This window comes from Pteropus medius, unplaced genomic scaffold, assembly GCF_902729225.1.
Source record: "Pteropus medius unplaced genomic scaffold, Ma_sr-lr_union100, whole genome shotgun sequence".
NCBI lineage: Eukaryota > Metazoa > Chordata > Mammalia > Chiroptera > Pteropodidae > Pteropus > Pteropus medius.
In genome coordinates, this window is record NW_024349798.1 from 3,008,954 (window position 1) to 3,031,215 (window position 22,262).

The 22,262-nt window shown below is 60.4% G+C and overlaps 6 protein-coding genes across 34 annotated transcripts; 3 read left to right on the forward strand and 3 right to left on the reverse strand.

Annotated features, from left to right (window-relative positions):
* Positions 1 to 186: 186 nt before the first annotated feature.
* RHOT2 (ras homolog family member T2) lies at positions 187 to 6,298 on the forward strand. Of its 13 annotated transcripts, none has more exons than XM_039884765.1 (19): positions 188 to 366; positions 479 to 537; positions 624 to 732; positions 825 to 868; positions 1,830 to 1,883; positions 2,414 to 2,466; positions 2,541 to 2,649; positions 2,899 to 3,000; positions 3,077 to 3,175; positions 3,316 to 3,424; positions 3,512 to 3,632; positions 3,941 to 4,025; positions 4,102 to 4,244; positions 4,327 to 4,427; positions 4,512 to 4,642; positions 4,753 to 4,839; positions 4,949 to 5,071; positions 5,183 to 5,385; positions 5,693 to 6,298. In XM_039884765.1, the coding sequence occupies exons 1-19, from the start codon at positions 330 to 332 to the stop codon at positions 5,820 to 5,822; spliced, it is 1,899 nt and encodes a 632-aa protein (XP_039740699.1). In that variant the 5' UTR covers positions 188 to 329; the 3' UTR covers positions 5,823 to 6,298. The 13 variants fall into 13 exon arrangements, with proteins under 13 accessions (XP_039740706.1, XP_039740699.1, XP_039740701.1 ...); XM_039884767.1 differs by having other exon boundaries at positions 828 to 868; XM_039884766.1 differs by having other exon boundaries at positions 189 to 366; positions 5,696 to 6,298.
* Positions 6,299 to 7,847: 1,549 nt separating this feature from the next.
* RHBDL1 (rhomboid like 1) lies at positions 7,848 to 10,482 on the forward strand. 11 transcript variants are annotated; one of them, XM_039884795.1, is made up of 8 exons: positions 7,848 to 7,989; positions 8,236 to 8,607; positions 8,842 to 9,066; positions 9,137 to 9,285; positions 9,405 to 9,517; positions 9,593 to 9,693; positions 9,770 to 9,830; positions 9,911 to 10,482. In XM_039884795.1, the coding sequence occupies exons 1-8, from the start codon at positions 7,951 to 7,953 to the stop codon at positions 10,180 to 10,182; spliced, it is 1,332 nt and encodes a 443-aa protein (XP_039740729.1). In that variant the 5' UTR covers positions 7,848 to 7,950; the 3' UTR covers positions 10,183 to 10,482. The 11 variants fall into 11 exon arrangements, with proteins under 11 accessions (XP_039740729.1, XP_039740734.1, XP_039740736.1 ...); XM_039884800.1 differs by having other exon boundaries at positions 8,446 to 8,607; XM_039884802.1 differs by having other exon boundaries at positions 8,449 to 8,607.
* Positions 10,483 to 10,670: 188 nt separating this feature from the next.
* On the reverse strand, positions 10,671 to 12,164 carry LOC120620195 (uncharacterized). Of its 3 annotated transcripts, none has more exons than XM_039884806.1 (5): positions 11,870 to 12,163; positions 11,704 to 11,797; positions 11,368 to 11,571; positions 11,032 to 11,184; positions 10,671 to 10,906 (listed from the first exon to the last, which is right to left on the reverse strand). In XM_039884806.1, the coding sequence occupies exons 1-5, from the start codon at positions 11,870 to 11,872 to the stop codon at positions 10,743 to 10,745; spliced, it is 618 nt and encodes a 205-aa protein (XP_039740740.1). In that variant the 5' UTR covers positions 11,873 to 12,163; the 3' UTR covers positions 10,671 to 10,742. The 3 variants fall into 3 exon arrangements, with proteins under 3 accessions (XP_039740740.1, XP_039740738.1, XP_039740739.1); XM_039884804.1 differs by having other exon boundaries at positions 11,368 to 11,527; positions 11,870 to 12,161; XM_039884805.1 differs by having other exon boundaries at positions 11,368 to 11,797; positions 11,870 to 12,164.
* Positions 12,165 to 12,254: 90 nt separating this feature from the next.
* STUB1 (STIP1 homology and U-box containing protein 1) lies at positions 12,255 to 14,621 on the forward strand. Its single transcript, XM_039884807.1, has 7 exons — positions 12,255 to 12,532; positions 13,016 to 13,214; positions 13,302 to 13,467; positions 13,662 to 13,749; positions 13,895 to 13,951; positions 14,035 to 14,151; positions 14,223 to 14,621. Exons 1-7 carry the CDS (start codon positions 12,374 to 12,376, stop codon positions 14,346 to 14,348), a joined length of 912 nt encoding a protein of 303 aa, XP_039740741.1. The 5' UTR covers positions 12,255 to 12,373; the 3' UTR covers positions 14,349 to 14,621.
* JMJD8 (jumonji domain containing 8) lies at positions 13,516 to 16,461 on the reverse strand. Of its 4 annotated transcripts, none has more exons than XM_039884809.1 (9): positions 16,166 to 16,461; positions 15,993 to 16,091; positions 15,731 to 15,779; positions 15,557 to 15,653; positions 15,404 to 15,472; positions 15,188 to 15,307; positions 15,036 to 15,103; positions 14,830 to 14,959; positions 13,516 to 14,752 (listed from the first exon to the last, which is right to left on the reverse strand). In XM_039884809.1, exons 1-9 carry the CDS (start codon positions 16,258 to 16,260, stop codon positions 14,736 to 14,738), a joined length of 744 nt encoding a protein of 247 aa, XP_039740743.1. In that variant the 5' UTR covers positions 16,261 to 16,461; the 3' UTR covers positions 13,516 to 14,735. The 4 variants fall into 4 exon arrangements, with proteins under 4 accessions (XP_039740743.1, XP_039740742.1, XP_039740745.1 ...); XM_039884808.1 differs by having other exon boundaries at positions 14,825 to 14,959; XM_039884811.1 differs by lacking the exon at positions 15,993 to 16,091 and having other exon boundaries at positions 14,825 to 14,959.
* Positions 16,462 to 16,488: 27 nt separating this feature from the next.
* On the reverse strand, positions 16,489 to 21,835 carry WDR24 (WD repeat domain 24). Of its 2 annotated transcripts, XM_039884784.1 has the most exons (9): positions 21,551 to 21,835; positions 20,711 to 21,193; positions 19,396 to 19,573; positions 18,575 to 19,247; positions 17,896 to 18,011; positions 17,699 to 17,820; positions 17,488 to 17,592; positions 17,067 to 17,407; positions 16,489 to 16,933 (listed from the first exon to the last, which is right to left on the reverse strand). In XM_039884784.1, exons 2-9 carry the CDS (start codon positions 21,189 to 21,191, stop codon positions 16,580 to 16,582), a joined length of 2,370 nt encoding a protein of 789 aa, XP_039740718.1. In that variant the 5' UTR covers positions 21,192 to 21,193; positions 21,551 to 21,835; the 3' UTR covers positions 16,489 to 16,579. The 2 variants fall into 2 exon arrangements, with proteins under 2 accessions (XP_039740718.1, XP_039740717.1); XM_039884783.1 differs by having other exon boundaries at positions 20,711 to 21,835.
* Between the last annotated feature and the right edge of the window lie 427 nt (positions 21,836 to 22,262).

Genomic DNA, 22,262 nt, shown 5'->3' on the forward strand with positions numbered 1-22,262 from the left:
ACCCCAGACCTCCTGTTCCCTGTCCACCTTCAAGAGTTGACCTGCCCGGAGTGGGGCAGCCAAGTCTGAGCCTGGAGCAACTGGTGCAGAGCCGTACCTGGGATAGAAACCCCGCCCCTCTGGCTGGCGCAGCTCCTGCAGTGCCCGGCGAGCCCACGCGGTGGCACCGCCGAGCAGCCCGGCCGCTCTTCTCTGCCCGGCTCGTTAGCGTAGCTGCACCCGCGGGGCGGAAGTGTGGACTCCGGGAGAGCGCGGTCAGTAGCCCAGGTGCGGGCCGGGGTTGGGGCCGGTTGTGTGCTGGCGTCAGTTTGTAGCTCCAGACGGCCACCATGAAGCGGGACGTGCGCATCCTACTGCTGGGCGAGGGTAGGCTCCCGGGCCTGGGGTGGGAATCGAGGCCGAGGGGTAGGAGCCCGACCTCTCCGGAGCGGGAGCGCCGCGACCTTGGCCGCTGCGCTGACCGCGCCGCCCTGCGCAGCCCAGGTGGGGAAGACGTCGCTGATCCTGTCGCTGGTGGGCGAGGAATTCCCGGAGGAGGTGAGAGCAGCGGTGCTGAGCGCCCCTCCCGTGGTCACGCAGAGGAGGGGACTGAGGCCCCAGGGTGGACCTCCCTCCATTCCTAGGCCACTCTCAAGACCGGTCTGCTTCAGGTCCCGCCTCGTGCAGAAGAGATCACCATTCCCGCAGACGTCACCCCAGAGAAGGTGCCCACCCACATTGTGGATTCCTCAGGTAGAGCGGAGCCTCCCCACCCCGTCCCACCCCAGGATTCTGCCCAGGAGTCACATTTTGGGCAGGACTGCAGTGCGATCTCTTCCATCCAGAAGCTGAGCAGACGGTTGAAGAGCTCCAGGACGAGATTCACAAGGTACAGTGTGCATCCTGAGAGCTCAGGAAGTGGAAGTCAGGCATGGGGGAATCAGTGCCCAGGCCCTGGGGGCAGGCTGCTCCCAAGGCCTAATGAGTGTCTCTCTCAGGGATTGGATTAAGGTGCTCAGGGAGTCTGCAGTTTTGCTAATTCTGCTGTGACCTCTCAGCATTGAGTTATGGGATTCCTGTGACACACCCTGCTGGGAACTGGGGAAAAGAGGGACCATCCCTCTCTCCTACCCATATAGCTGGCCAGCCCCATGGCTCTCCATACCCAGCATTTGTTCTTCCAGTGGCTACTGGGAAACAGACCTCAGTATCCTTCAAAGTGATCCCTTAAGTAGTTCTGTGCCCTGGCCACCTACCGCACCACCACCCTGTAGTGCAGTCCATTACCCTGGGCCTTTGGGCTTAGGTAGGTGCTGTGATCAGGGCTGTAGGCCGAACAGCCCTCTGTTCACCTGTTATTTGGAAGATGTGTGCATGGGCCAAGCTCTTGGGGGAGAACTACCCCTGCAGCTTTGTCCTGTCCCGCTGTGTTCTCTACTGTCCTGGGGCACCACTGGGCAAGAGTACAGGCCACAGCTACGCACGGACAGTCTCCTTGCCTTCATCATCTCTTGTGCTGTTGTCCTCATCATTGTCTCAGCCCTAGTAATACAGGAGTGAAGGTCCAAGATGAAGGCTGGGGTGCCAGGTTTTGGGGGGTCTTTCCTGAGTTCTCCAGGGGACTGACCGGAGCTGCAGTGCTGGGGCCTGGAAGTGAGCAGGGAGGGGCTTGTCTGAGGTTTGAGCAGGTCCTTGGCCATGTCACCAGTCTCAATGACATGGCCAAAGAGTACTGGCTAGTGAGCACCAGGGAAGGATGGCTTCCTGGGTCTCTGAGCTTGTCTTTGAGTGCTGGGGCGGTGTGGACATGAAGCTTCTGGTAATGCTGTGCCACCTGCCCTTCCCCATAGGCAAACGTGGTATGTGTGGTATATGACGTGTCCGAGGAAGACACCATCGAGAAGGTGAGAGAGCTCCCTATTCATCCTGGGTCCCTGTCACTGGCACGCAGCTTGATCATCACCCTGTCTTCTGCGTGGACCCCAGGTGGATGCTCAGCTGAAGCAGCTCTGGGGTGACTCACATCTGTGGCTGGCCCTATCTCTCATGAGTACTTTGGGGAGCCTCCTGGAGCCACCCTGGGTGCTAGGGGCCTGTGGCCAGGACCCCACAGCTTCTCCAGGGGAGCCCCTTGTGACCTTGTCATCTCCCGCACAGAGAGCATGAGAGCCACAAGTCTGAACTGCTTAGGCTTGTAAAAGAGGCTGCCCTGGGCTGCTGACTTAGGCCCCTTGGTAGTGTTTGAGAACTGCTAGAATCAGATGAGGTTGCACCTGCCACTTGCTACGTCCCACTGGCTTTGTTCCCAATGGCTGTGACTTTGGCCCTCAGTGGGCCTCAACTCTCCCTCATCTCCCTCAAACTAGGCTCAAGTTCCACATGAAAGCCTTGGGCTATGTGGCACCCTCGCGTCATACCGGGTCTTGCCTTTTAGATCCGAACCAAATGGATCCCGCTGGTGAATGGAGAGACCAAGACGGGGCCCAGGTAATGGGCAGGGCTCGAGGGAGGGTGGTCTCTGCCAGCTCTCTCATCCCTGGTGACTGTGGACCTCTCCCCAGGATCCCTATCATCCTGGTGGGCAACAAGTCAGACTTGCGGCCGGGGAGCTCCATGGAGGCTGTGCTGCCCATCATGAGCCAGTTTCCTGAGATTGAGACCTGTGTGGAAGTGAGCTGGTGGGCAGGGCAGGGTAGGGGTTACTGGGGTGGAGAAGAGGAGGGGCAGGGGCCAGGACCTGCAGCAAGCGCTCATGTGCTGGTGGCCTGGGATCTCAAGCAAGCTGTCTTGTTGAGGGCAGGTGGGGCCCCACTTCCTTTGGGCGGGGGCTGCCGACCACTTGTTCCTGCATCTTTGTCCGGGCCCCTTTGAGTCTCCCGGCATCAGGCACCTCTCTGAGTCTGTCCCGGTGGCTCCCAGTGCTCGGCCAAGAACCTGAGGAACATCTCAGAGCTGTTCTACTATGCACAGAAGGCTGTGCTGCACCCCACGGCCCCACTCTATGACCCTGAGACCAAGCAGGTGGGCAGTGGGCACAGGGGGTGGCCAGCAGGTGGGAGCATTGGGAGGCATCGTGCTGAGCAAGCTGTCCTTGCAGCTGAGGCCCGCATGCACCCAGGCCCTCACGCGAATCTTCAGGCTCTCAGACCAGGATCTGGACCAGGCGCTCAGTGACGAAGAACTCAATGCTTTCCAGGTGGTCGCCCTGTCCCCCTCCTGGTGGCACCCACCCACTCAGGCCACAGCCAGGCTCCATGCCTCAGACACCATTAACGATCAGGTGGAGTAGTCACTGGGGCGGCTAGTTGACTAACAGCAACTTTCTCTTGGAGGCAGAAGTCCTGTTTTGGGCACCCTTTGGCCCCGCAGGCCCTAGAGGATGTGAAGATGGTGGTGCGAAAGAATGTGGCAGGAGGTGTGCGGGACAACCGGCTGACCCTGGATGGTGAGACCTGGCACCATGCCTCTTTCCCAGGGTGGGGTGGGGGCTGGGCAGTACCCAGTACCACATCCTCTGCCCCTTTCTGAGCAGGCTTCCTCTTCCTGAACACGCTCTTTATCCAGCGTGGCCGCCACGAGACCACATGGACCATCCTGCGGTGCTTTGGCTATGGGGATACACTGGAGCTATCCTCTGACTATCTCTTCCCTCCGTGAGTGGTGGGTGGGTCTCAGTGTCACATGGGGCCGGGGTGGAGTTGGAGCCCTCGCTCAGGCAGAGCATGGCCAAGATAGCCTATGTTGGAGGTGCCCTGCTGTGGACAGGCAGACTGGGATCCATGCAGAGCAGGTGTGCCGCCCACCCCCCCTACATTTCTTCCTGCTTCTTTGCTGTGGTGCTTGGCCAAAGGAGGCACATGCAGGAACCTCCCAGGTTCAGTCCAGTGCACGGGAGGTCTCACCACACAGATGGGAGGTGTGCCAAGCATGGTGGGAACCTGATGGCCCCATGACCCCACAGGCTCCACGTGCCCCCTGGCTGCAGCACAGAGCTCAACCACTTTGGCTACCAGTTTGTGCAGAGGGTGTTTGAGAAGCATGACCAGGTGAGGATGCAGTGACTCTACTGAGCTGCCTATTTCGGCCTCCCAGCCAGTGTCGTCATAGCCCTTCTGCCCACAGGACCATGATGGCGCCCTCTCACCGGCAGAGCTTCAGAGCCTCTTCAGTGTGTTCCCAGCTGCCCCCTGGAGCCCCCAGTTCCTGTGCACAGTCCGTACCGAAGCAGGCCGGCTGTCTCTGCATGGGTACCTCTGCCAGTGGACGTAAGCACAGCCCCTTCCTGCCCCCACCTGCCACACACTGCTTCCCTTCCATGATGCTGCTCCCCATTCACTTCTGCCCCAGCCTGGTGACCTACCTGGATGTCCAGCACTGTCTCGAACACCTTGGCTACCTGGGCTACCCCACCCTCTGCAAGCAGGATTCCCAGGCCCACGCCATCACAGGTGGGCCCATACCCTTCAGCTGGCCTGGCCCAGTCCCTCCCTGGCAGCCCCTCATTCTTGGTTGTCCTTGCCATCCACCCGCAGTCACTCGTGAGAAGAAGTTGGACCAGGAGAAGGGACAGACGCAAAGGAATGTTCTCCTGTGCAATGTGGTGGGGGCCCGAGGAGTGGGCAAGTCTGCCTTCCTGCAGGCCTTCCTCGGCCGTGGCCTGAGGGTGAGCCTTATGTGCTGGGCAAGGGGACCTAGCTCCTGCCTGGGGGTTCCAGGGCATAGGGCCTCTGAGGAGCATCAAGGTCACCAGGCTTCGGGTATCTCCCTCCTCAGCATCAGGATGCCAGGGAGCTCTGCGAGGAGCCTGCCATCTATGCCATTGACACGGTGCAGGTCAACAGGCAAGAGAAGTATCTGATAGTGAGTGCTGGGAGTTGGGGGTCCCTGCAGTAGACACAGGTGCACATTGGACAGTCCCAATGCATCCTGAGGGACTGAGCCCCCTTCCCTTCGGCCACCCTCTGTTCAGCTATGTGAGGTAAATGCAGACAGCCTACTGGCCTCCGCATGTGACGCTGCCTGTGATGTCGCCTGCTTGATGTTCGATGGTAGTGACCCCCAGTCATTTGCGCTCTGCGCCAGCGTCTACAAGGCAAGCCCCTACCTGCCCCAGGGTTCTATGGGCAGCACATCCATGGGTGAGGTCCCCCAGCACCCTCACCCACCATCAGACCGTGCCCTCACTTGGCCCCTCATTCCACAGCGCCATTACATGGACAGGCAGACCCCCTGCCTCTTTGTCTCCTCCAAAGCCGACCTGCCTGAAGGTGTCTCGCTGCCTGGCCTATCTCCGGCTGAATTTTGCCGTAGGCATCGGCTACCTGCCCCCACTTTGTTCTCCTGCACTGGCCCGGCAGAGCCCAGCACAGCCATCTTCACCCAGCTTGCCACCATGGCCACCTTCCCGTGAGTACCAGTGCCGTAGTCCTTGTGGTGGGAGGCCTGTCCCCATCCCACGGTACCAGTGGTCCCTGTCACCAAGAGTGGAATAGCTATGGTGTTGGGGACTGGAGTCAGGGTTGCAGGGTGGGCCTTAGTCGGGTGTTGATGCCCTGGCAGGGCCCTCCGGGGCCTGGTCTCACTGCTAGACACAGGGGACACAGGGAGCAGCTCTGTGGAGCTCTGACTTTCCAGGAGACAGGGTGAGGGCAGGTACAGCAGCAAGAATCTGGGTAACACCCTGAGGGTGTCTCCAGCCAACTTCTTTCTCCAGCAGACACCTGGTCCATGGGGAGCTGCACACCACCTCCTTCTGGCTCCGGTTGACACTAGGGGCTGTCGGGACCGCTGTTGCTGCCATCCTCAGTTTCTCACTCTACAGGGTCCTAGTGAAGAGCCGATGAGGCCCCAGGGCCATGCAGTCTGATCTCGGGGCCCCAGGGTGCTGGTGTGGGGCCACCCACTGGGTGGGGCTTCCAGAGTCAAAACATTGTTTCCGAAGACAGCCCAGCGTTTCTGCTCACTGCCCAGCATCAAAGGTGGGCCCCCAGGTCCCACCAGCCTATGTCCTGCCCAGCATCACCTACCTTTGTGGGCATCGTGTTGGAGGGATTGCGGGACATGGTTGAGGAAGCCATTGACCCAAGACCTGAATTCTCAGGGCTCTACTCCTTCTGGTCCCAGACAGCCAGTGGGTATGAAGGAAGTCAGAGGGCAGCACTTTGGACCAAAATTGGGGAGTGGGGGCAGGAGTGGCTGGACCACTGTATGGTCCCCTCCCCACCACATTGGGAGACTGGTCCAGGGTTGCACCCTTCATGGGAGACATGAGGTTGGGTTTCCTGATTAAACTTCAGTGTCTTTTTCATTTTGGACTCTACTTTCTGAAGATGGCTTTTCTTGAATCACATCCTTCATCTTAGTGTGGGCTGGAAACTTCACTCCTGACTCCCGTGCCTCCCCTCTAGGCCTCAGACCTCCCTCAGACTAGTGTGAGGTCCAGTTATGGCCCAGCCATGGCTTGGGGACCTCTTCATTGAGGTCCATGCTTTCCTGAGGAGACCTGATGCTGGAGGTCCTGATGGCAGACTCCTCCCCAAACATCATCATCCATCCCCTCAGCCAGGCTGAGCTTTGGGGAGGACCTGCGATTCTGAGGTGGTACTGGAATGTGCCGAAATGTTCTGCTTCTGTGAGCAGGTTGGCCCCTGGGTGTGGAAGATCTGTCCTGTACTTCTCACATCCTGACCAGAGGTCTCTGTCCTATTGGGCAAGGAAAGCCAGAGGCCTCAACCTGAGGGAAAAGGGACAGAAAACCCTTGGTGAAGATGGGGTTCGATTTAGGGTTAGGCTTGGACACTTCCTGTCCCAGGTACCTGCTTGGCATGTGTTCTGGTGCCTGGAGCAGAGACAGCCCATGGCAGGGCTGGGTAGAAGTCCCTGGCCACCCAGACCAGTGCCCCTCCTGCTATCAGTCATTCCATGCAGGTAGCCCCTTCTAGGCCAGGGCCCCTCCCAGAGTCCTAACATGCTATTCCTAGGAGATGGGAGGGGCTGACTCAAGGGTCCGAGGTCAGACTGGAGGTTATTCCTCCTCCATCCTAACTTCCTATCTCTATTGGCTCACTGCCACGGTGCAGTTCTTGCCTGCTAGAGGGCAGAGTAGGATGCTATTTCCAGCCTCTATTCTGAGGCCCAGCTGCCAGTATTGATGGCTCCATGGCATCAGGGTTCTGAGTGGTCCTTGGAGGGTTTGCTATGGTAACACTTCCTTAGTCTGTCACCTCTGTTGGAGGGGTCTACCTACCCTCTCCAGGAACTAGGGACCCTCCCTACCTCAACTGCAGCTTTGTTTGTTGGGGCCTCTGTCCTGATATCCACTGGTCTGTTGAGCACATCCCCCCAGCATCCTGGAGCTGGAGGGCCCACTGTCACTGTCCAACGTCCAAGCTGCAGGAGCAGTAAGGGACATCCAGGCCCAGGTGCATGCCAGGGTTTGGTCTGGTAGACTGAGCAGGGGCAGCTGCAGTAGCCTTCTCTACCTTTGCTAGTTTCCCTGTTGGCCTTAGCACCCCTACCTGGGGAGTCACAGGCAGTGGGGTGGTCTGGGAAGGCTTACCCAAGAAGGTGCCCAGGCAAAAGGGCGTGCACAGGAGGTGCTTGGGTGTTGCCTGTGATTCAGTTTCCCAGCTGCTGTTCCCGCTGGAGGAGCAGAGTGTTCTGCCAGGGTGGGGCGCAGGGGTGAGGGGAACGGGCACGCAGTGAACAGGCGCGGGGACTGGGGTGCTGGTCGGAGCTGTTCCAGCCGGGGAGCGCGTCCATGTGCTGGGCGCGCGCGTGTTCCGGCCACGCGTGGCGGCGGCGGCGGCGGCGGTAGCGGCGGCGGCGGCGGCGGCGGCCGGCTGCTCCGTGACGCGGTGCGGAGCGGAGCGGGCGGGCGGAGCACACGGGCTGGGGCGGAGCGGAGTTGTCCGCAGAGCAGCCCCTCCCGGCCACGGCCGCCGACCCCGGCCCTGAGCCCGGCCTGGCTCTATGGACAGAAGCTCACTGCTGCAGCTTATCCAGGAGCAGGTGCGTGGGGAGGAGGGATGCCGGCACCGCCCCCGCCGCGGCCCTTCGCTGTTGGGCTGCGCTCGGGGAACCGAGCTCATAGAGCCCCAGTCCCGTCCCTGCTCTCTCCTGCTCCCCCAAGGCCCCTCCTGCAGGACCTTGGTCCCGCTGCCTGAAACCCCAGGAGAGGGTGAGCCAGACCAAGACGCCTAGCGAGGGGCGGGAGGTGAGGGCGATAGTCCTCAGACCTTGGCCCTACCCTTCTAGGATGGGCAGGGTGAAAATGAGGTGGGGAGATCCCTGGCGTCCTGGAACCCAAGCACCAGTGCCCTGATAGCTTCTGGGACCATGTCAGGGCACAGAAGCCTGACCCGAGGGTATTGGGAGACTGCCTCTCTCAGCTGGCCTGGCCCAGCCCTTTGGTCTGTGGGCCGGGCCCACCCTCAGGCCTTGGCGGGTGGTTCCACCCCACTCCAGCAGCTGGACCCTGAGAACACCGGCTTCATCGGTGCGGACACCTTCACTGGCCTGGTGCACAGCCATGAGCTGCCCCTGGACCCAGCCAAGCTGGACATGCTGGTGGCCCTGGCCCAGAGCAACGATCGGGGCCAGGTCTGCTACCAGGAGCTGGTGGACCTGGTCAGTGCCACAGTGGGTGGGCAGCCGGGGCGGGGTTCCAGGCCTTGGCCAGTACAGTGCCCTGGCTAGACTTGGGTGGGCAGGCAGCCCTTCTTCCCTGCCTTTCCCTTTGCAGCGGGGAGGGCCTCAGATCCTGTGAGGAGCTGGGTGGACCAGGTGGGGCATGTAGGTAGCGGAGGGAATACAAGGTCCCATGCTTAGCCCCCACCTTCTCGCTCTCCCCCTACCCCCCAGATCAGTAACAAGCGTTCAAGCAACTTCCTGGCGAGCCATGCCAATGGACAGCGGGCGCTGCCCCAGGATGGGCTGCTGGATGAACCGGGCCTAGGTGTCTACAAACGGTTCGTGCGCTATGTGGCCTACGAGATCTTGCCCCGAGAGGTAGACCGCCACTGGTACTTCTACCGGCATCGCAGCTGCCCACCTCCTGTGTTTATGGCCTCAGTCACCCTTGCCCAGGTGAGCCTACCTATTCACCTCCTGCATCCCTGGCCTGGCCTAGCTTGGCTCTAATGCTCATTTCTCCCAGATCATTGTGTTCCTGTGCTATGGGGCCCGCCTCAACAAGTGGGTGCTGCAGACCTACCACCCCGAGTACATGAAGAGCCCCCTTGTGTACCACCCTGGCCACCGAGCTCGGGCCTGGCGCTTTCTTACCTACATGTTCATGCACGTCGGGTGAGTGGGGGCCCACTTCCAGTACCCCGGATTGAATCAGATTTTAGCACTTTGAGGCTAGGGCTGGGGGCCTGATGGCTGATCTCAACCCTCATACCTGCTTGCCCCCACATGGCCAGGCTGGAACAGCTAGGGTTCAACGCTCTTCTGCAGCTGATGATCGGGGTGCCCCTGGAGATGGTGCATGGCCTGCTCCGCATCAGCCTGCTCTACTTGGCTGGTGTGCTGGCAGGTGAGGCAGGCGTGTACCCCCTGGCCACCTCACTTGTGGGCCTCACTCTCACAGCTGTCCATTTGCTTTATACAGGCTCCCTGACTGTCTCTATTACTGACATGCGGGCCCCTGTGGTGGGGGGCTCCGGCGGGGTCTACGCTCTGTGCTCTGCACACCTGGCTAACGTCGTCATGGTAATGGGACGGCCGAGGTGGGGTGTGGGGAGGGGCCCACAAGGCTTGTCTCACAGCCTCTCTCACACCCCATCAGAACTGGGCTGGGATGAGGTGTCCCTACAAGCTGCTGAGGATGGTGCTGGCCCTAGTGTGCAGTAAGTAGGGGACTGGGGGGCTGGGTGGGGAGGCTCAGCCCATGGCCCAGGTGCCTTCCACCTGCCACCTCCCTCTGCAGTGAGCTCCGAGGTGGGCCGGGCTGTGTGGCTGCGCTTCTCCCCACCACTGCCTGCCTCGGGCCCACAGCCCAGCTTCATGGCACATCTGGCTGGTGCCGTGGTGGGGGTCAGCATGGGCCTGACCATCCTGCGCAGCTACGAGGAGCGCCTGCGGGACCAGTGCGGCTGGTGGGTGGTGCTGCTTGCCTATGGCACCTTCTTGCTCTTCGCCATCTTCTGGAATGTCTTCGCCTATGACTTGCTGGGTGCCCACATCCCCCCGCCACCCTGATGGACTCCCGGGGGACGCATGGGCCAGGGGGTGGCCTGCATGTCTGCCCTCTGTGAATGTATCTCTAGAGGCTGCCTGTCCCATGAGGGCAGGTGGCCCCTGTGGCCCACTGAATTCAGGCTAAGCCTTATACCAGCCCTGGCCCCATCCTAGGCCTTGGGGAAGTGGGGTTAGGACAGCTGGGCCAAGCCGGGTGGTGGAGGTTCCCAGGGTGACCCCAGAGGAGACCCTGTCCCAGCCTCCCCCCCAGGACTAACAGTCTGAGCCTTTTTGGAGAATGAATAAATATTTTACACAGCACCAGGTGGCTGTACGAGGGCTCTGGGGGCTAGTCTGGCCTCCCCCTCACTCGCTGAGTGGCCTGTGAGGGCTCTTTCCTCTATACAGGCAACCTGGATTCTCCTTTGCTCCTCTGTACTTGGTATGAGGTGTGTCTATATCGGAGGTGGGATCCCTTGGGGAGAAACTGTAGGCCTCATGGTCAGAAGTGAGTTTAGCAGGCATTTATTGAGCTTCTGCAGTCACACAGCAGGTGAGCAGGTCCCGAGCCACAGCCAAGTTCAGTTGGCCTGGGTCCTGTGTTTCTTGGATGGCCTGGTATCCTCAGGGGTGGCTGAGCTGGGGCTGAGGTTGGGCAACAGGTGGGGGCACAGCTTCTGCCCCACAGCCCAGGTCCACAATGCTGTCTCCACACGATGAGGGGTCCACAACCCTGTGGTACTACCTGGGGAGGCACAGAGGGAGTCTGGGGCCCAGGGCACTGACCACCCTGCCCTGCAGGACAGCTCTGCACATTCCACCCTGATGGAAGTTCTGGATACCCTCCTAGCCCACCAACAGTCCCCTCACCTCCATTTAGGGCTGTGGCACGCTCCTGCACCTGGCGCAGGTACAGCAAGTAGTGTTTGAGAGTGTACTGCAGGGCTGGCAGGCCAGGAACTGAGGACACGGCCTCATCAGACATGAAGGCTGCCACCTCAGGAGCTCCAACAGCCAGGATCGCTGGGGGTAGTGAAGGGCCAGCACTCAGACACCACCAGTCTCAGAACAACCTCAGTATGAAATGCCATTTCTCAGTGACCCTCCGTGTCATGGACGTGGCTATTGGCCCACATCACAGACAAAAACACTAACAGGCCAGGTTCCGCCCGCGACCCCGCCGGTGTGATAGCTCTCCCAACTAACCCGAGGCAGTGGCGGGGCCCACACCCCTGAGGGCGCACAATTCTGTGACAGCTGCCTGCATGTCTGGCAGGAGGTTGAAGGCAGCGGCGGAGCGCTTCACCACCAGCTCCGGGGGGTTGGTGGCCACCAGCTGTTGCAGGCGCGGCCGGAAACGGCCCCTCTGCCGCCGAGTTGAATCGGATGGGGTGGTCACTGGTGGTGGACCTGGACAGGAGGGCCCGCCTCTAGGAGGGAGCTCCACCCCACGCCACAAGGAGCCGCCCACAAGTGGAAGCCCCGACCTCAGAGGGCGGGCCCGCCGGCCGACGGTCCGCCCCCCACGTGGAAGCCCCTCACCGCCAGCTTCCAGGCCAGCAGCCGCTCCAGCTCGTCTCGTGTCACGTGCTTCTCCGCTCGGCCCTCGATGGCTGCGGGCAAATCCTCTCGATACCTGGGGAAGGGAGGTGACGGGGAGTCCGGACAACGGGGGTCGCCCGCCCTACCGATGCCTCCACCGCCCTACCATCGGTCCAGGGCTTCTAGTTGCCGCTGGGGGCCCGCGCGCGTTCGCACCACCTCCTCGTGGCGCGCCAGGATGGCGGCCCAGCGGCTCGGGTCCTCACAGCCCCACAACCCGCGGGCGGACGCCATGTTCACGGGCTGGGCCTCGGACGAGGCGAAACAGGATGCGGGGCGTGAGCTTGGCCAACTTCTGGGAGGAAGACCCGCGAATGCGAGGGGCGGAGCCACCTGGAGCAGCCCTCGGCTCTTCTGACTGCGGTCGCGTCGCGGAGCAGACACTCCCTCCCGCCCCACTCCCCCCCACAGAGCGTCAGGCGCACGCGCGGCCCCGCCCACCCGCGCGGGTCCGTTCGCCCCACTAGCCCCTCCCCGCGGGGCCGGAAGTTCCGGTGGCGGATCGCTGGACCGGGCCCGAGCGGATCGCGGGCTCGGGCTCGGGCTGCGGGCACAGGGTGGGCCGGGCGCGGAGCCTGGGAACGGAGCCCAGGCCGTGCCGCGCGGCGCCATGAAAGGCAAGGAGGAGAAAGAGAGCAGCGCGCGGCTGGGCGCCGCCGGTGGAAGCCCCGAGAAGAGCCCGAGCGCGCAGGAGCTGAAGGAACAGGGCAACCGGCTCTTCGTGGGCCGCAAGTACCCGGAGGCAGCGGCCTGCTACGGCCGCGCCATCGTGAGTACGCCCAAGCCGAGGGAGGGGACCAGCGTCCGGGCCAGCGGAGGGGGCGGGGCCTGCCCGGTTCTCCCCGCTGGACCTTCAGAGGGTCTTGGCCTTTCGGGGGAGGGGCGTTTGGGCTCTGAGAACTCAACGATGATCTCGTTCCAAAAGGGCCGAGGCCCCAGCTCTCGAGCCCTTTGCCAGAGAACTGTGGTGGGTGGGAGCTTCAGGGCGCTTGAGGCCGGCAGGGCCTGGGGCCAGGGATCTCCACAGGTCTGGGAAACTTACCTTTACAAAATGTACTCGAGTCAGGAGGGTGGGTTCAGACAGACTTCAGGGCCAGGACACATCCTCCACCCATCCTCAGGGCCTAGGAGCTTTGAAGCTAAGAAACCTAGTGTCTTGATTCCAGCCATGGGCCTCAAGCCAGGACAGGGCTTGGGACAGGGACAGGCTGAGCTCGCTCCCTTCTGCTGACTGGCGGGCCCTGGTCTCCAGACCCGGAATCCCCTGGTGGCGGTGTATTACACCAACCGGGCACTGTGCTACCTGAAGATGCAGCAGCATGAACAGGCCCTGGCTGATTGCCGGCGTGCCCTGGAGCTGGATGGGCAGTCTGTGAAGGCACACTTCTTCCTGGGGCAATGCCAGCTGGAGATGGAGAGCTATGATGAGGCCATCGCCAACCTGCAGCGAGGTAGGCTTACAGGCTGGCTGGTTATGAGGGTGCCTGGGGCTGGGCGGGTGGACTGACCAGAGGAGGACCTGAAGCCTGTTTCCTCAGCCTACAATCTGGCTAAGGAGCAGCGGCTCAACTTTGGGGACGACATCCCCAGCGCTCTGCGCATCGCCAAGAAGAAGCGCTGGAATAGCATCGAGGAGCGGCGCATCCACCAAGAGAATGAGCTGCACTCCTACCTCACACGACTCATTGTGGCAGAGCGTGAGAGGTGGGCTGTGGTGGCAGGCCCCAAGACCCCTGCCCCCCAAGTCAGCACTTTGAGTCAGAAACACAAATATTTAATGAAAGCCAACACTGGTGAACAGAAAGAAGGGGACAAGGCCTGAACAAGCGTGAGGTTGGGGTGGAATCTGACCTTTCCTGGCCAACCTGTCTCTGACCAGCTCCTTGGTCAAACCCCAGGGAGCTGGAAGAGTGTCAGCGGAACCATGAGGGTGATGAGGACGATGGCCACATCCGGGCCCAGCAGGCCTGCATCGAGGCCAAGCACGTGAGGGTGCCCTGGCCCACATGTGGGTCTGTGTGTGTTTGTGTGCATGTGACTTGAGGGTGCCCCTGGCTAGTGGGTCTGTGTGCGTGTCTGGGGAAGGGAGAGGGAGTATGTGGCCCATGTGTGGATGCTCGGTTTTTTGCAGGACAAATACTTAGCAGATATGGATGAGCTCTTTTCCCAAGTGGATGAGAAGAGAAAGGTGAGTTGTCCTGGGGCCTGTGGGTAGCAGGAATTGGAGCAGTGTCCCCTTCCTGGTTCCTGACTTGACCTGGTATGATGCAGAAGCGAGACATCCCCGACTATTTGTGTGGTAAGATCAGCTTCGAGCTAATGCGGGAGCCATGCATCACACCTAGTGGCATCACCTATGACCGAAAGGACATCGAGGAGCACCTGCAGGTGAGGGCCCACAGGTGCTGGGGGCAGGGCTTAGGCCCACTAAGTACCTTCTGACCCTGTTGTCACTGCAGCGCGTGGGCCATTTTGATCCTGTGACCCGGAGCCCCCTGACCCAGGAACAGCTCATTCCCAACCTGGCCATGAAAGAGGTCATCGATGCGTTCATCTCTGAGAACGGCTGGGTGGAGGACTACTGAGGCAGGGAGAGTGGGAGGGCTACTTGCCCCACCTAGCCTGGAACCCTGGCCCAGGAGGTCCTGGGTCTTGGGGCTTTTTCCCCCAGTCCCTGTACATAGTTTGTGTCCCTGGATCCCTGCTCTGGTGTCCCTACCCCATCCTCCCCATCAGTTCTGCTGTTAGGCCATGAGCTTCCCCTGTCCCTCTTCTGAGCCAGAAACAGCAGGCTAGGGTGGGTTGGGCTGAGGCCGCTTCTGCCACCATTGTCCCTGTAATAAAACCTGTGAGCAGTTGTAGGGGTGTGTGCTGGTGTGCGACGGGGCTCGCCAGCTGCCTGCTCTGGCTAGCTAAGGAAGGTAGAGATGAAAACACTGGTGTCAAGGTTGAGTGTGGCATGCCACCATCGGTCAGGAAAATACAGCACCTGGATGGGGTAGGGCACAGGGTTTAGTTGGGGCCCTCAGCCCAGCCCCGCCCCCTCTTACCAACTACTGACCTCACCAGTGTGGATGGTACACTCAAGGGGTCGTGCAGACGGTGTCAGGGCTGGGTATATGTTCTGGAGCCAGGACAGTGTGGTCTCGTTGGGGTGAAACTCAGGTGTCTTCTCATGGGGGTACAGGAACCAGCGCTGGGAGCAGGAGCAGCAAGGTCAATCTGTGTTATGGTCAATGAACCCCAAGTCGCAGCCACTACCCTGTGCTGACCTTGCGGCCATAGATCACTTCTGAGAACCCAGGCCCGTGCCAGTGGAAGGGTACACCAGAGCCAGCTCCTGTGGAGTCAGTAACAAGTAGCTGGTGATCAAACCCAATCTGCACTACCCCCACCCCCCAGTCTGATTTTGCAGGGCACCCACCTGCAATTCCAAAGCTGTAAGCAGGAGTGGTACCCAGCAGACTGAATGTGGGTGGGGAGTAGTGCTGAAAAAGTGATGCCCATTCAGTGAAGTTGTTGTCCCCAAAGAAGTACAGGGTGTCTGCCAGCAGAGAACACAGGAGGGTACAGGGATCCTGGCACCTGGGCAGTGCCGAGTGCCTCCTCCCCACCCTACTGCTGCCCAAGTCTGGCTCACCGTTACCCAGGGAGGTGGGATCCTGGGGGTGCAGCAGCTGTTCCACATACTCCTGGAAGGGTAGATCCACTGCAGGAAAAGGACCGGTCAGGACTGGCTGGTGCTGCTCAGGATGCCAGCAAGCAGGCTGGGCTACAAGGAGGGGCAACTCACCTTTCTGGTAGGAGTAGGTGTTGGCAGTACTCAGCCGCACCACGTTGTTCCCAAATGAGGCCAGCAACCTTTCGCGGGAGCAGAGTGCTCGGAATCTCTGCGGGGGTGGGGAAAGGACTTAAGGGCCCAGCCCATCACAGGCAAGAGATTGACAGGAGGAGCACAAGCACTCACTGAGTTGTCTGTGAGCCCCTGCAGGATGACGGGTCTGGAGAAGGCGTAGCTGGAAGGAAAGGCAGAGCCACAGTCGAGTCTGACTCGTGCCCCCCTCCGACCCCGCCCACACGAGTTCGGTTGAGTTTTTGGGGAGGCGGCCTTGGGAGTCGGGGCACACCGCCGTCAAACACGGGCGCGACACCATCGATCCAGGGTGACGAAGCTCCTGCACAGGTTTTCGGGCGTGGGGAATGTAGCCGGTACGGGAGGACGCACGTACTACTGAACGAACTCGGCGTAGCTGAGGTCAGCCCGGCGTTCCACAGTGCAGCGCTCCTCCTCCGCCACCGCCGCTGGCTCCCGGGGCCCGCGCTGTTGCCTGCAGGCACAGCGGGTCAACGCCCTGGGCCGCCCCGTAGCGCGCTCCCGCCCCGCCCCCCCGGCGCCGCTCACCACCCTCCATCGCCCTCCGAGTCGGAGCCGAGCCGAACCGGATCCGCCAGCGTCCAGATCACGAACAACAAGAGCAGCCGCACCCTGGGCGCCATGAGCCAGCCGCCGCGAGGCAAACCGGAAGCTCCGTCGTCGTGGCAACACCCGGGGTGTCTGGACGGCTCCCGGAAGCAGCCTCCTTTGGCCCGCCCCCAAAGGGGCGGAATTTCCGGAAAGTAGAACTAAGGCTGCGGAGAGCTCCTAGCAACATCTGGCAGCTCCAACCGCTACATTGCCTCCCGCCCCGCCAGAGCAAGGACAGGGCAGCCAGCAGCGCAACCGACTGGGTGACAGGCAGCCTCAGACTGTGGCTCCCGCTTCTTTATTTGGTTCACAAGCCCCGGCCCCCTCCTGCCCCGGGGTTGGGCAGGCCAATCAGGAGTACTCGCACAGGTGGCCACAGCCCGCGGGGCAGTGGGAGCTGCCTTCCAGCCACTTCATGATGTGCTGCAGGTGGCCCCCGTGACTGCAGCCCTGGCACCACACGAACAGACCTTTGACCACGTGGTGACAGACTGCACACATGCTGGCGCAGCGGTGGCATCTGTCACAGACCCAGCCACGGCTGCTCATGGGCCGCTTACAGTGGCTACAGTTGACATGCAGGGTGGTGGAGGCCTGGTTGAGGCAGCTGATGGCACGACTGGTGCTGAGCTTGACCACCTGGTTGGACACATTCCAGAGGCAGAAGCGCTGCAGCAAGTCAATGTAGGATGTGTACCAGTGCTCCTGGTGGTGCAGAGAGAAGAGGAGGGAGGCAGAAGGCCAGGGTCATGTGCACATTGAGGTTTCACCCCAGCATGCTGGGTGTGGATGCAGGTGGGGTGTACAGGGATGCCCACCCCCAGGCCTGGTCACTCACCTGGGTCTGCTCATCGATGTCCTTCCGTACGCGTTCACCCAGCACGATGAGCACAGACACAGCCATCTGCACATCACCCTGCTCAGCATAGAAGCGCAGCATGTCACACACCAGGGCGCTGAAGAAGTCGGGTGGCAGGCGACTATCGTAGAGTGCGTGTGAGACAGAGATGAGCGAGAAGGAGGAGTCCATTGGCGCCAGAGAAGCCGCATCTGCCTCACTGCCACTCACATGGGGTGAATCAGCCTTGTCCTGCAGGTGCTCGGGGCCCGGTGGCGTGTCCACAATCTCGTGGCGCAGTGGGAAAGCCTCCTGGGGCAGCACGTACTCAGGCTCCTCAGCTGCAAAGCAGGGGTGGGAGAGGCAGGGTCTGAGCCTCTCGCCCCACTTCCCAGGTTTGCCCCTTCTACCTTTCACTCACTGTGCGTATGTTCTGGATCCAAAAGGTACAACTCGTCTTCCTCACCATCTACATCACCCAGCAGGTAGTCGGCAGGCACATCGCTGCCCTCAGTCTCCTCGTTGTCTGCCCATGAGGGAGGAAGGAAGGAGAGATTTACACTGGAGGCTCATTCTGGGATGCACTGACCCACTCCCAACAATGCCCTGTGAGCCCCTGCCCTCCAACCTACCCTCATTGGTGATGAGCGTGGCTGAGGAGTCAAGCAACACTGTGTCGCTTCGTGTGTCACCCTTGCTGCGGTCCAGCCGGGTCTCACTGCCCAGTCCTTGAGACATATCCTTTAGGTTGAAACTGGGGGCAGGGAGGTCCGATGGGTGGGTGGGCTCTAGCAGTCCCACCCTCTGGGGAGCGCCACTAGGGGTTTACCTGTTCATAAGGGGCAGGCCACAGGAGCTACCCTTGCCTACGCTGTGGTTGAGATTGGTGGAGGGCAAGCCAGGACTGCAGTAGATAATCCGTAGCATAGTCCACGTCTGCGCCACCTAAGGGTAGGCACTGGTCACTCACCGGGGTCCTGGGTCCCTGGTGCCCCATGCAGGTACCCCCTTTGTCTGGATGGAACCACGAACCCTCAGAGTTCAGCTGCCCCAGGGATCCAATGTCCTGGCCCACCCCAGGTAGGGAAACCAAGGCCCATGGAAAAGATAAAAATCCCAGCCTCCATCCTGCAGGGCACAGAAGGAAGCAGATGTGGGAAGCGGCCAATGTACAAATGAGCCTGGGGTCCCAGAGAGGTAATGAGAGAGGCATTGTGGACTTCTGCAGGACCGGATGCCTGAGGAAGTCTGAAAGCAAGAATGAACTAGAAGAGAGGGCTTAAGCCCTATGATGCCCCAGACCTGCATCCCCAGATGGCACTGGTATTTGCCCTGCTCTGGGGCTCTGGGCATGCTCAGTTATTGCAGCAGGTGAGGGTTGGTGTTGGCGGTGGCTGAGCTAAGCACTCAACTTAGGGCAGGGTCTGGGTGCAGCAGTTGGAGGAGCCCCTGACCTTGCCCCAAGGTCATGGCCCCAGCTGGGTTCCCCTCAGCCTAACTACACTTACCTGGTTTCGGCCAAGCTCCCGAGCCACTTTTGCATTGTGGTCACAGAGCTCAGCCAGTGGCCGGCCAGCAAGGGCATAACGTTCAGCTGTGTCCACAAACCAGCTCATGCTGCCACTACCAGGCTCCATCTCAAAGACGCTGAGGGCACTGGAGGCAAGCCCTGCAAAGGGCTCAGCAGGGTCCAGCTTCCGCTTGAAAAAGATGGGGTGCCGTCGATCACCAGCATAGGGCTTGCGCCCTGATTCGGTGGCCACTAGGCTCTCCTTGGCGGCAAAGGCCAGGTCCCCGAAGAGGCCATAGCACAGGCCCTCGGGGTTGGCACGCTCAACGGGTTGGCTGGCATCACGGAACAAGTGCTGGCACAGCGTGCTGTCTTTTGAGCCAGAGAGCAGGAAGGAAGGGTCGTGTGGATGGCGCCAGGCAATGCCTGTTGTGACGTCACGGTGCTCCTCAAACATGGCTGCAGGCACAAAGGGCCTGCGCACATCCCACACGTAGATGTTGTGGTCCACCATCATGGAGCATGTGGCCAGGTGGTGGCGACACTCGGGCCGCCACTTGACTCTGGCCACTGAGGCAATGGTTTGAACGCAGTGCACCTCCTTGGCACGGTGTGTGGTCATGTCCCAGACCTTCACCATCTTGTCACGCCCACCTGTGGCCAGCCAGCCCCTATGGAAGGCCCATGAAGTCCTCAAGTTTCCTCTCCCGGGGTGGGAGGGCTCCCCACTGTCTCACAAGTGAGACAGGCAGTGAGAGAGCCCTTCCGTGAGCCCCACCCATCCTTCCCAGCTGCCCCTGCACCCACCCCACCCCATACCTGTCCTCAGGATGCCAGTCACAGCAGAAGACAGGCCCATTGTGGGCTGTGAACATCCTCTCACAGCGGTCAGGCCGCCGAATGTCCCAGAGCTGCACATTGCCATTCTCAAAGGTGGAAGCAAAGGTGAAGTAGTCCCGGATGCTGAACTGGACGTCCCGCACACTCTCAGACTGGCCTGTGGACAGGATGTCGATGGAGAAAGAAGATGAGGGCAGCCCAGAGAGGGCTCCAGGAGGAAGACTGGCCAAGAATAGAGCCCTCGGAGTGGCTGTGAATCCCCTCTGCCTAGGGCAAACAGGGCAAGGAGAGGTCTTACAGAACAAACACAACAGCCAGGGCCAGGAAGCAGGATACCAGGCAGTGCGTGGTTTCTGACATGAACTCATGGACCTCAATTTTCCCTGGATTCTTTGTGTGATGTCAGTCCTTGCACAGAGCTGTGGCCCAGCTTCAGGACTGAGTATCAGAACATTGGATGAACAAGAATCTTACTGGGCTACCTGTCTACACTTCCTTGGGAGTCTTGAGGCCCCTTAAGGAGGCATGGATGAGGATCCCCGAGCCTCTGCCCAGCCCCTTCACCTTGAGCTGGAGCTCTGGGTCAGTCCCAGAGGACTGGAGGCCTTGGGTCCATGTCTACCTCCGTAAACTACCACACCAAGAGCCTCTGAGAGTAGTGTCCAGCTTTCCCCCAGCACAGGTAGCTCAGAGTCTGTCTTAGGAGGCCCCCCAATTTTCAAAGGCCTCTGAGGGCTCTGCGTTGTCTTCATTTAGTTTCACTAAAGTGGACAAGGGAGAGCTGGCTCAAAGGCACTGTCAGTGAGCTGAGGTGCTGAGAAAAGAATCATGGGGGTGACCAGGGAGTGCACCCCACTTCCTCTGCATCCCTGGACTGACGACTCTGGAGGTCCTGGTGGACTTCCTGCAATGAGGTAACTTGGAGCTCTGAGGCAAGGGAAGAAGAGGCAGAGAAACAACTCTCTGTTCAACCACACAGGTGTGCTGTGGGCCTGCTTAGGCTCTGTCCTGTCTCTCACCCCATACTCAGCCTCAACTCCTGCTGACCCCACAGGTGCATCAGATCTGCAACCACACTCTACGTGCCTCTCACACCTAAACCAGATTTGCCACTGTCCCTCCCCTGCTGACCCCCACCCACTCTTCGAGTCTGGCTCAGCTGGCCCCTTCTCCAGGAAGCCCTCTGGGAGTATTTCTGAGGGCCTCTAATGCACGAAGCACTTCTTAACCTGCCCAGACAGGCCAGCAGCCTGCAAAGATGTACACCTGCCCAACCTGCCTCTGAGGGGCTCACCCGAGAATGTGCTGACAGAGTCTTTCTTGCGGAGGTCGAAGCACTTCATAAAGCCATCCTGGGAGCCACTGAGCAGCACATGGGCCTCAGAGGGGTGGAAGCATACTTTGTTCACGGTGCGTTTATGCTCTGTGAACAGCTGGTCCTGCTTATTGCGGGATGGCCGGCCCAGGTTCCATGTAACCACTACACCATTGGTGGCTGCTGTGGCCAATAGGTTCTCATCCATCTGGTGCCAGACGACATCAGCACAGCTCAGGTTGAGCGAGGGCTTGCGGCCCACACGCAGGTTCAGCTTCTCTACAAACTGCTCCTCCTCGATGGCATAGATCTTGAAAATACTGCGGCCTGCCACGACCACCTGGGCTGCATCTCGGCACACACTGATGGCATTGGCTGGCGCGTCCAGGTGGCAGTGCATGGTGTGGCCTGTCAACGCACTGCCACTAAGGGCTGTGGTCACGCGGGACATCTTCTCCATGGCTGCACAGGTGGTGGGGACAGGGGGTCAGTGAAGTTGGCTGGCCTGGTAAACTGGTGAAGGGGGCTGTCAGTTCAGACCCTTCTCCCTGGTTGGATCTCCCAAAACTGGTTAAGCCTGGGTTAGTCTTGGTGAGTCTGTCCAAAGCAGTCCACCGTTAGTCAATCAAGTCTGGCTGGGTGGTCAGAAGGTGCCGTAGCTGCCCTGAGGCTGGTCAGTCCGATCCATGTCTGTCTTCTGGGGGAGACCCTACCTGGTCAGTCCCAGCCCAGGCCACCTTTCCATTCCCCCAATCAGATTTGGGCGGTCACTAGACCTTCACTGGTCAATCAAACCCGGCAGGGAAGTGAGGCGGTTACCACCATCCACATAGTCGGTTCCGGGGCCTCCGGGGATGGGCCAGAAGGGCTAGAGGGACACAGAGGAACTTCAAAGACTGAGCTGTTAACAGAGCCTGAGGGGCTGGACAGGAGGCAGGACACGCCGGCAGCGCGGAGGTTGAAGTGGCGTGGAGGAACGGAGGCAGCGGGAACAGAGCCAGAAGAACCGAAGAATCCACTCCTTTTGCGAGCACCTGAACAATACAGTAAATTTTTCCGGCCGGGGCGGGCCGGAACGGCCGCGCCGGAAGCAGCCTGTCTGTTTCCCGCCCCTCGCCGGAAGTACTGTTCTTGTCTCCTCCTCGCCAGAAGCGAGTACCCACACTGCAAAAGTTCCGGATGAGGGAAGTGCACCAGTGGAGGTGGAATTTTGGTTCAGGATTGAGTTAGAGAGGCTCCCTCGATTCCGTCTCAGTGCTTTTTTTTTTTCTCGCAGTATTTTAATACCAGTGCTTATCTTTACCCAGGGTCCGTCAGCAAGTCTATACATCCCCAAACGAGTCCCGAATCCCTACAATCGTCTCCTCCTCCCTCATTCTCTTCCTTTGGACCCCAGGAGCAGGTTTTCCTAACGGCTTTCCCCTTGTCCCTCGTTCTCCGTCATTTGAAGCCCGTACAGCAGCCAGGTACCACTCTTCAGACTAAGGTGCCCCCGTAGCTTCTCACCATGTTGTGGGTAAATCCCAAACTC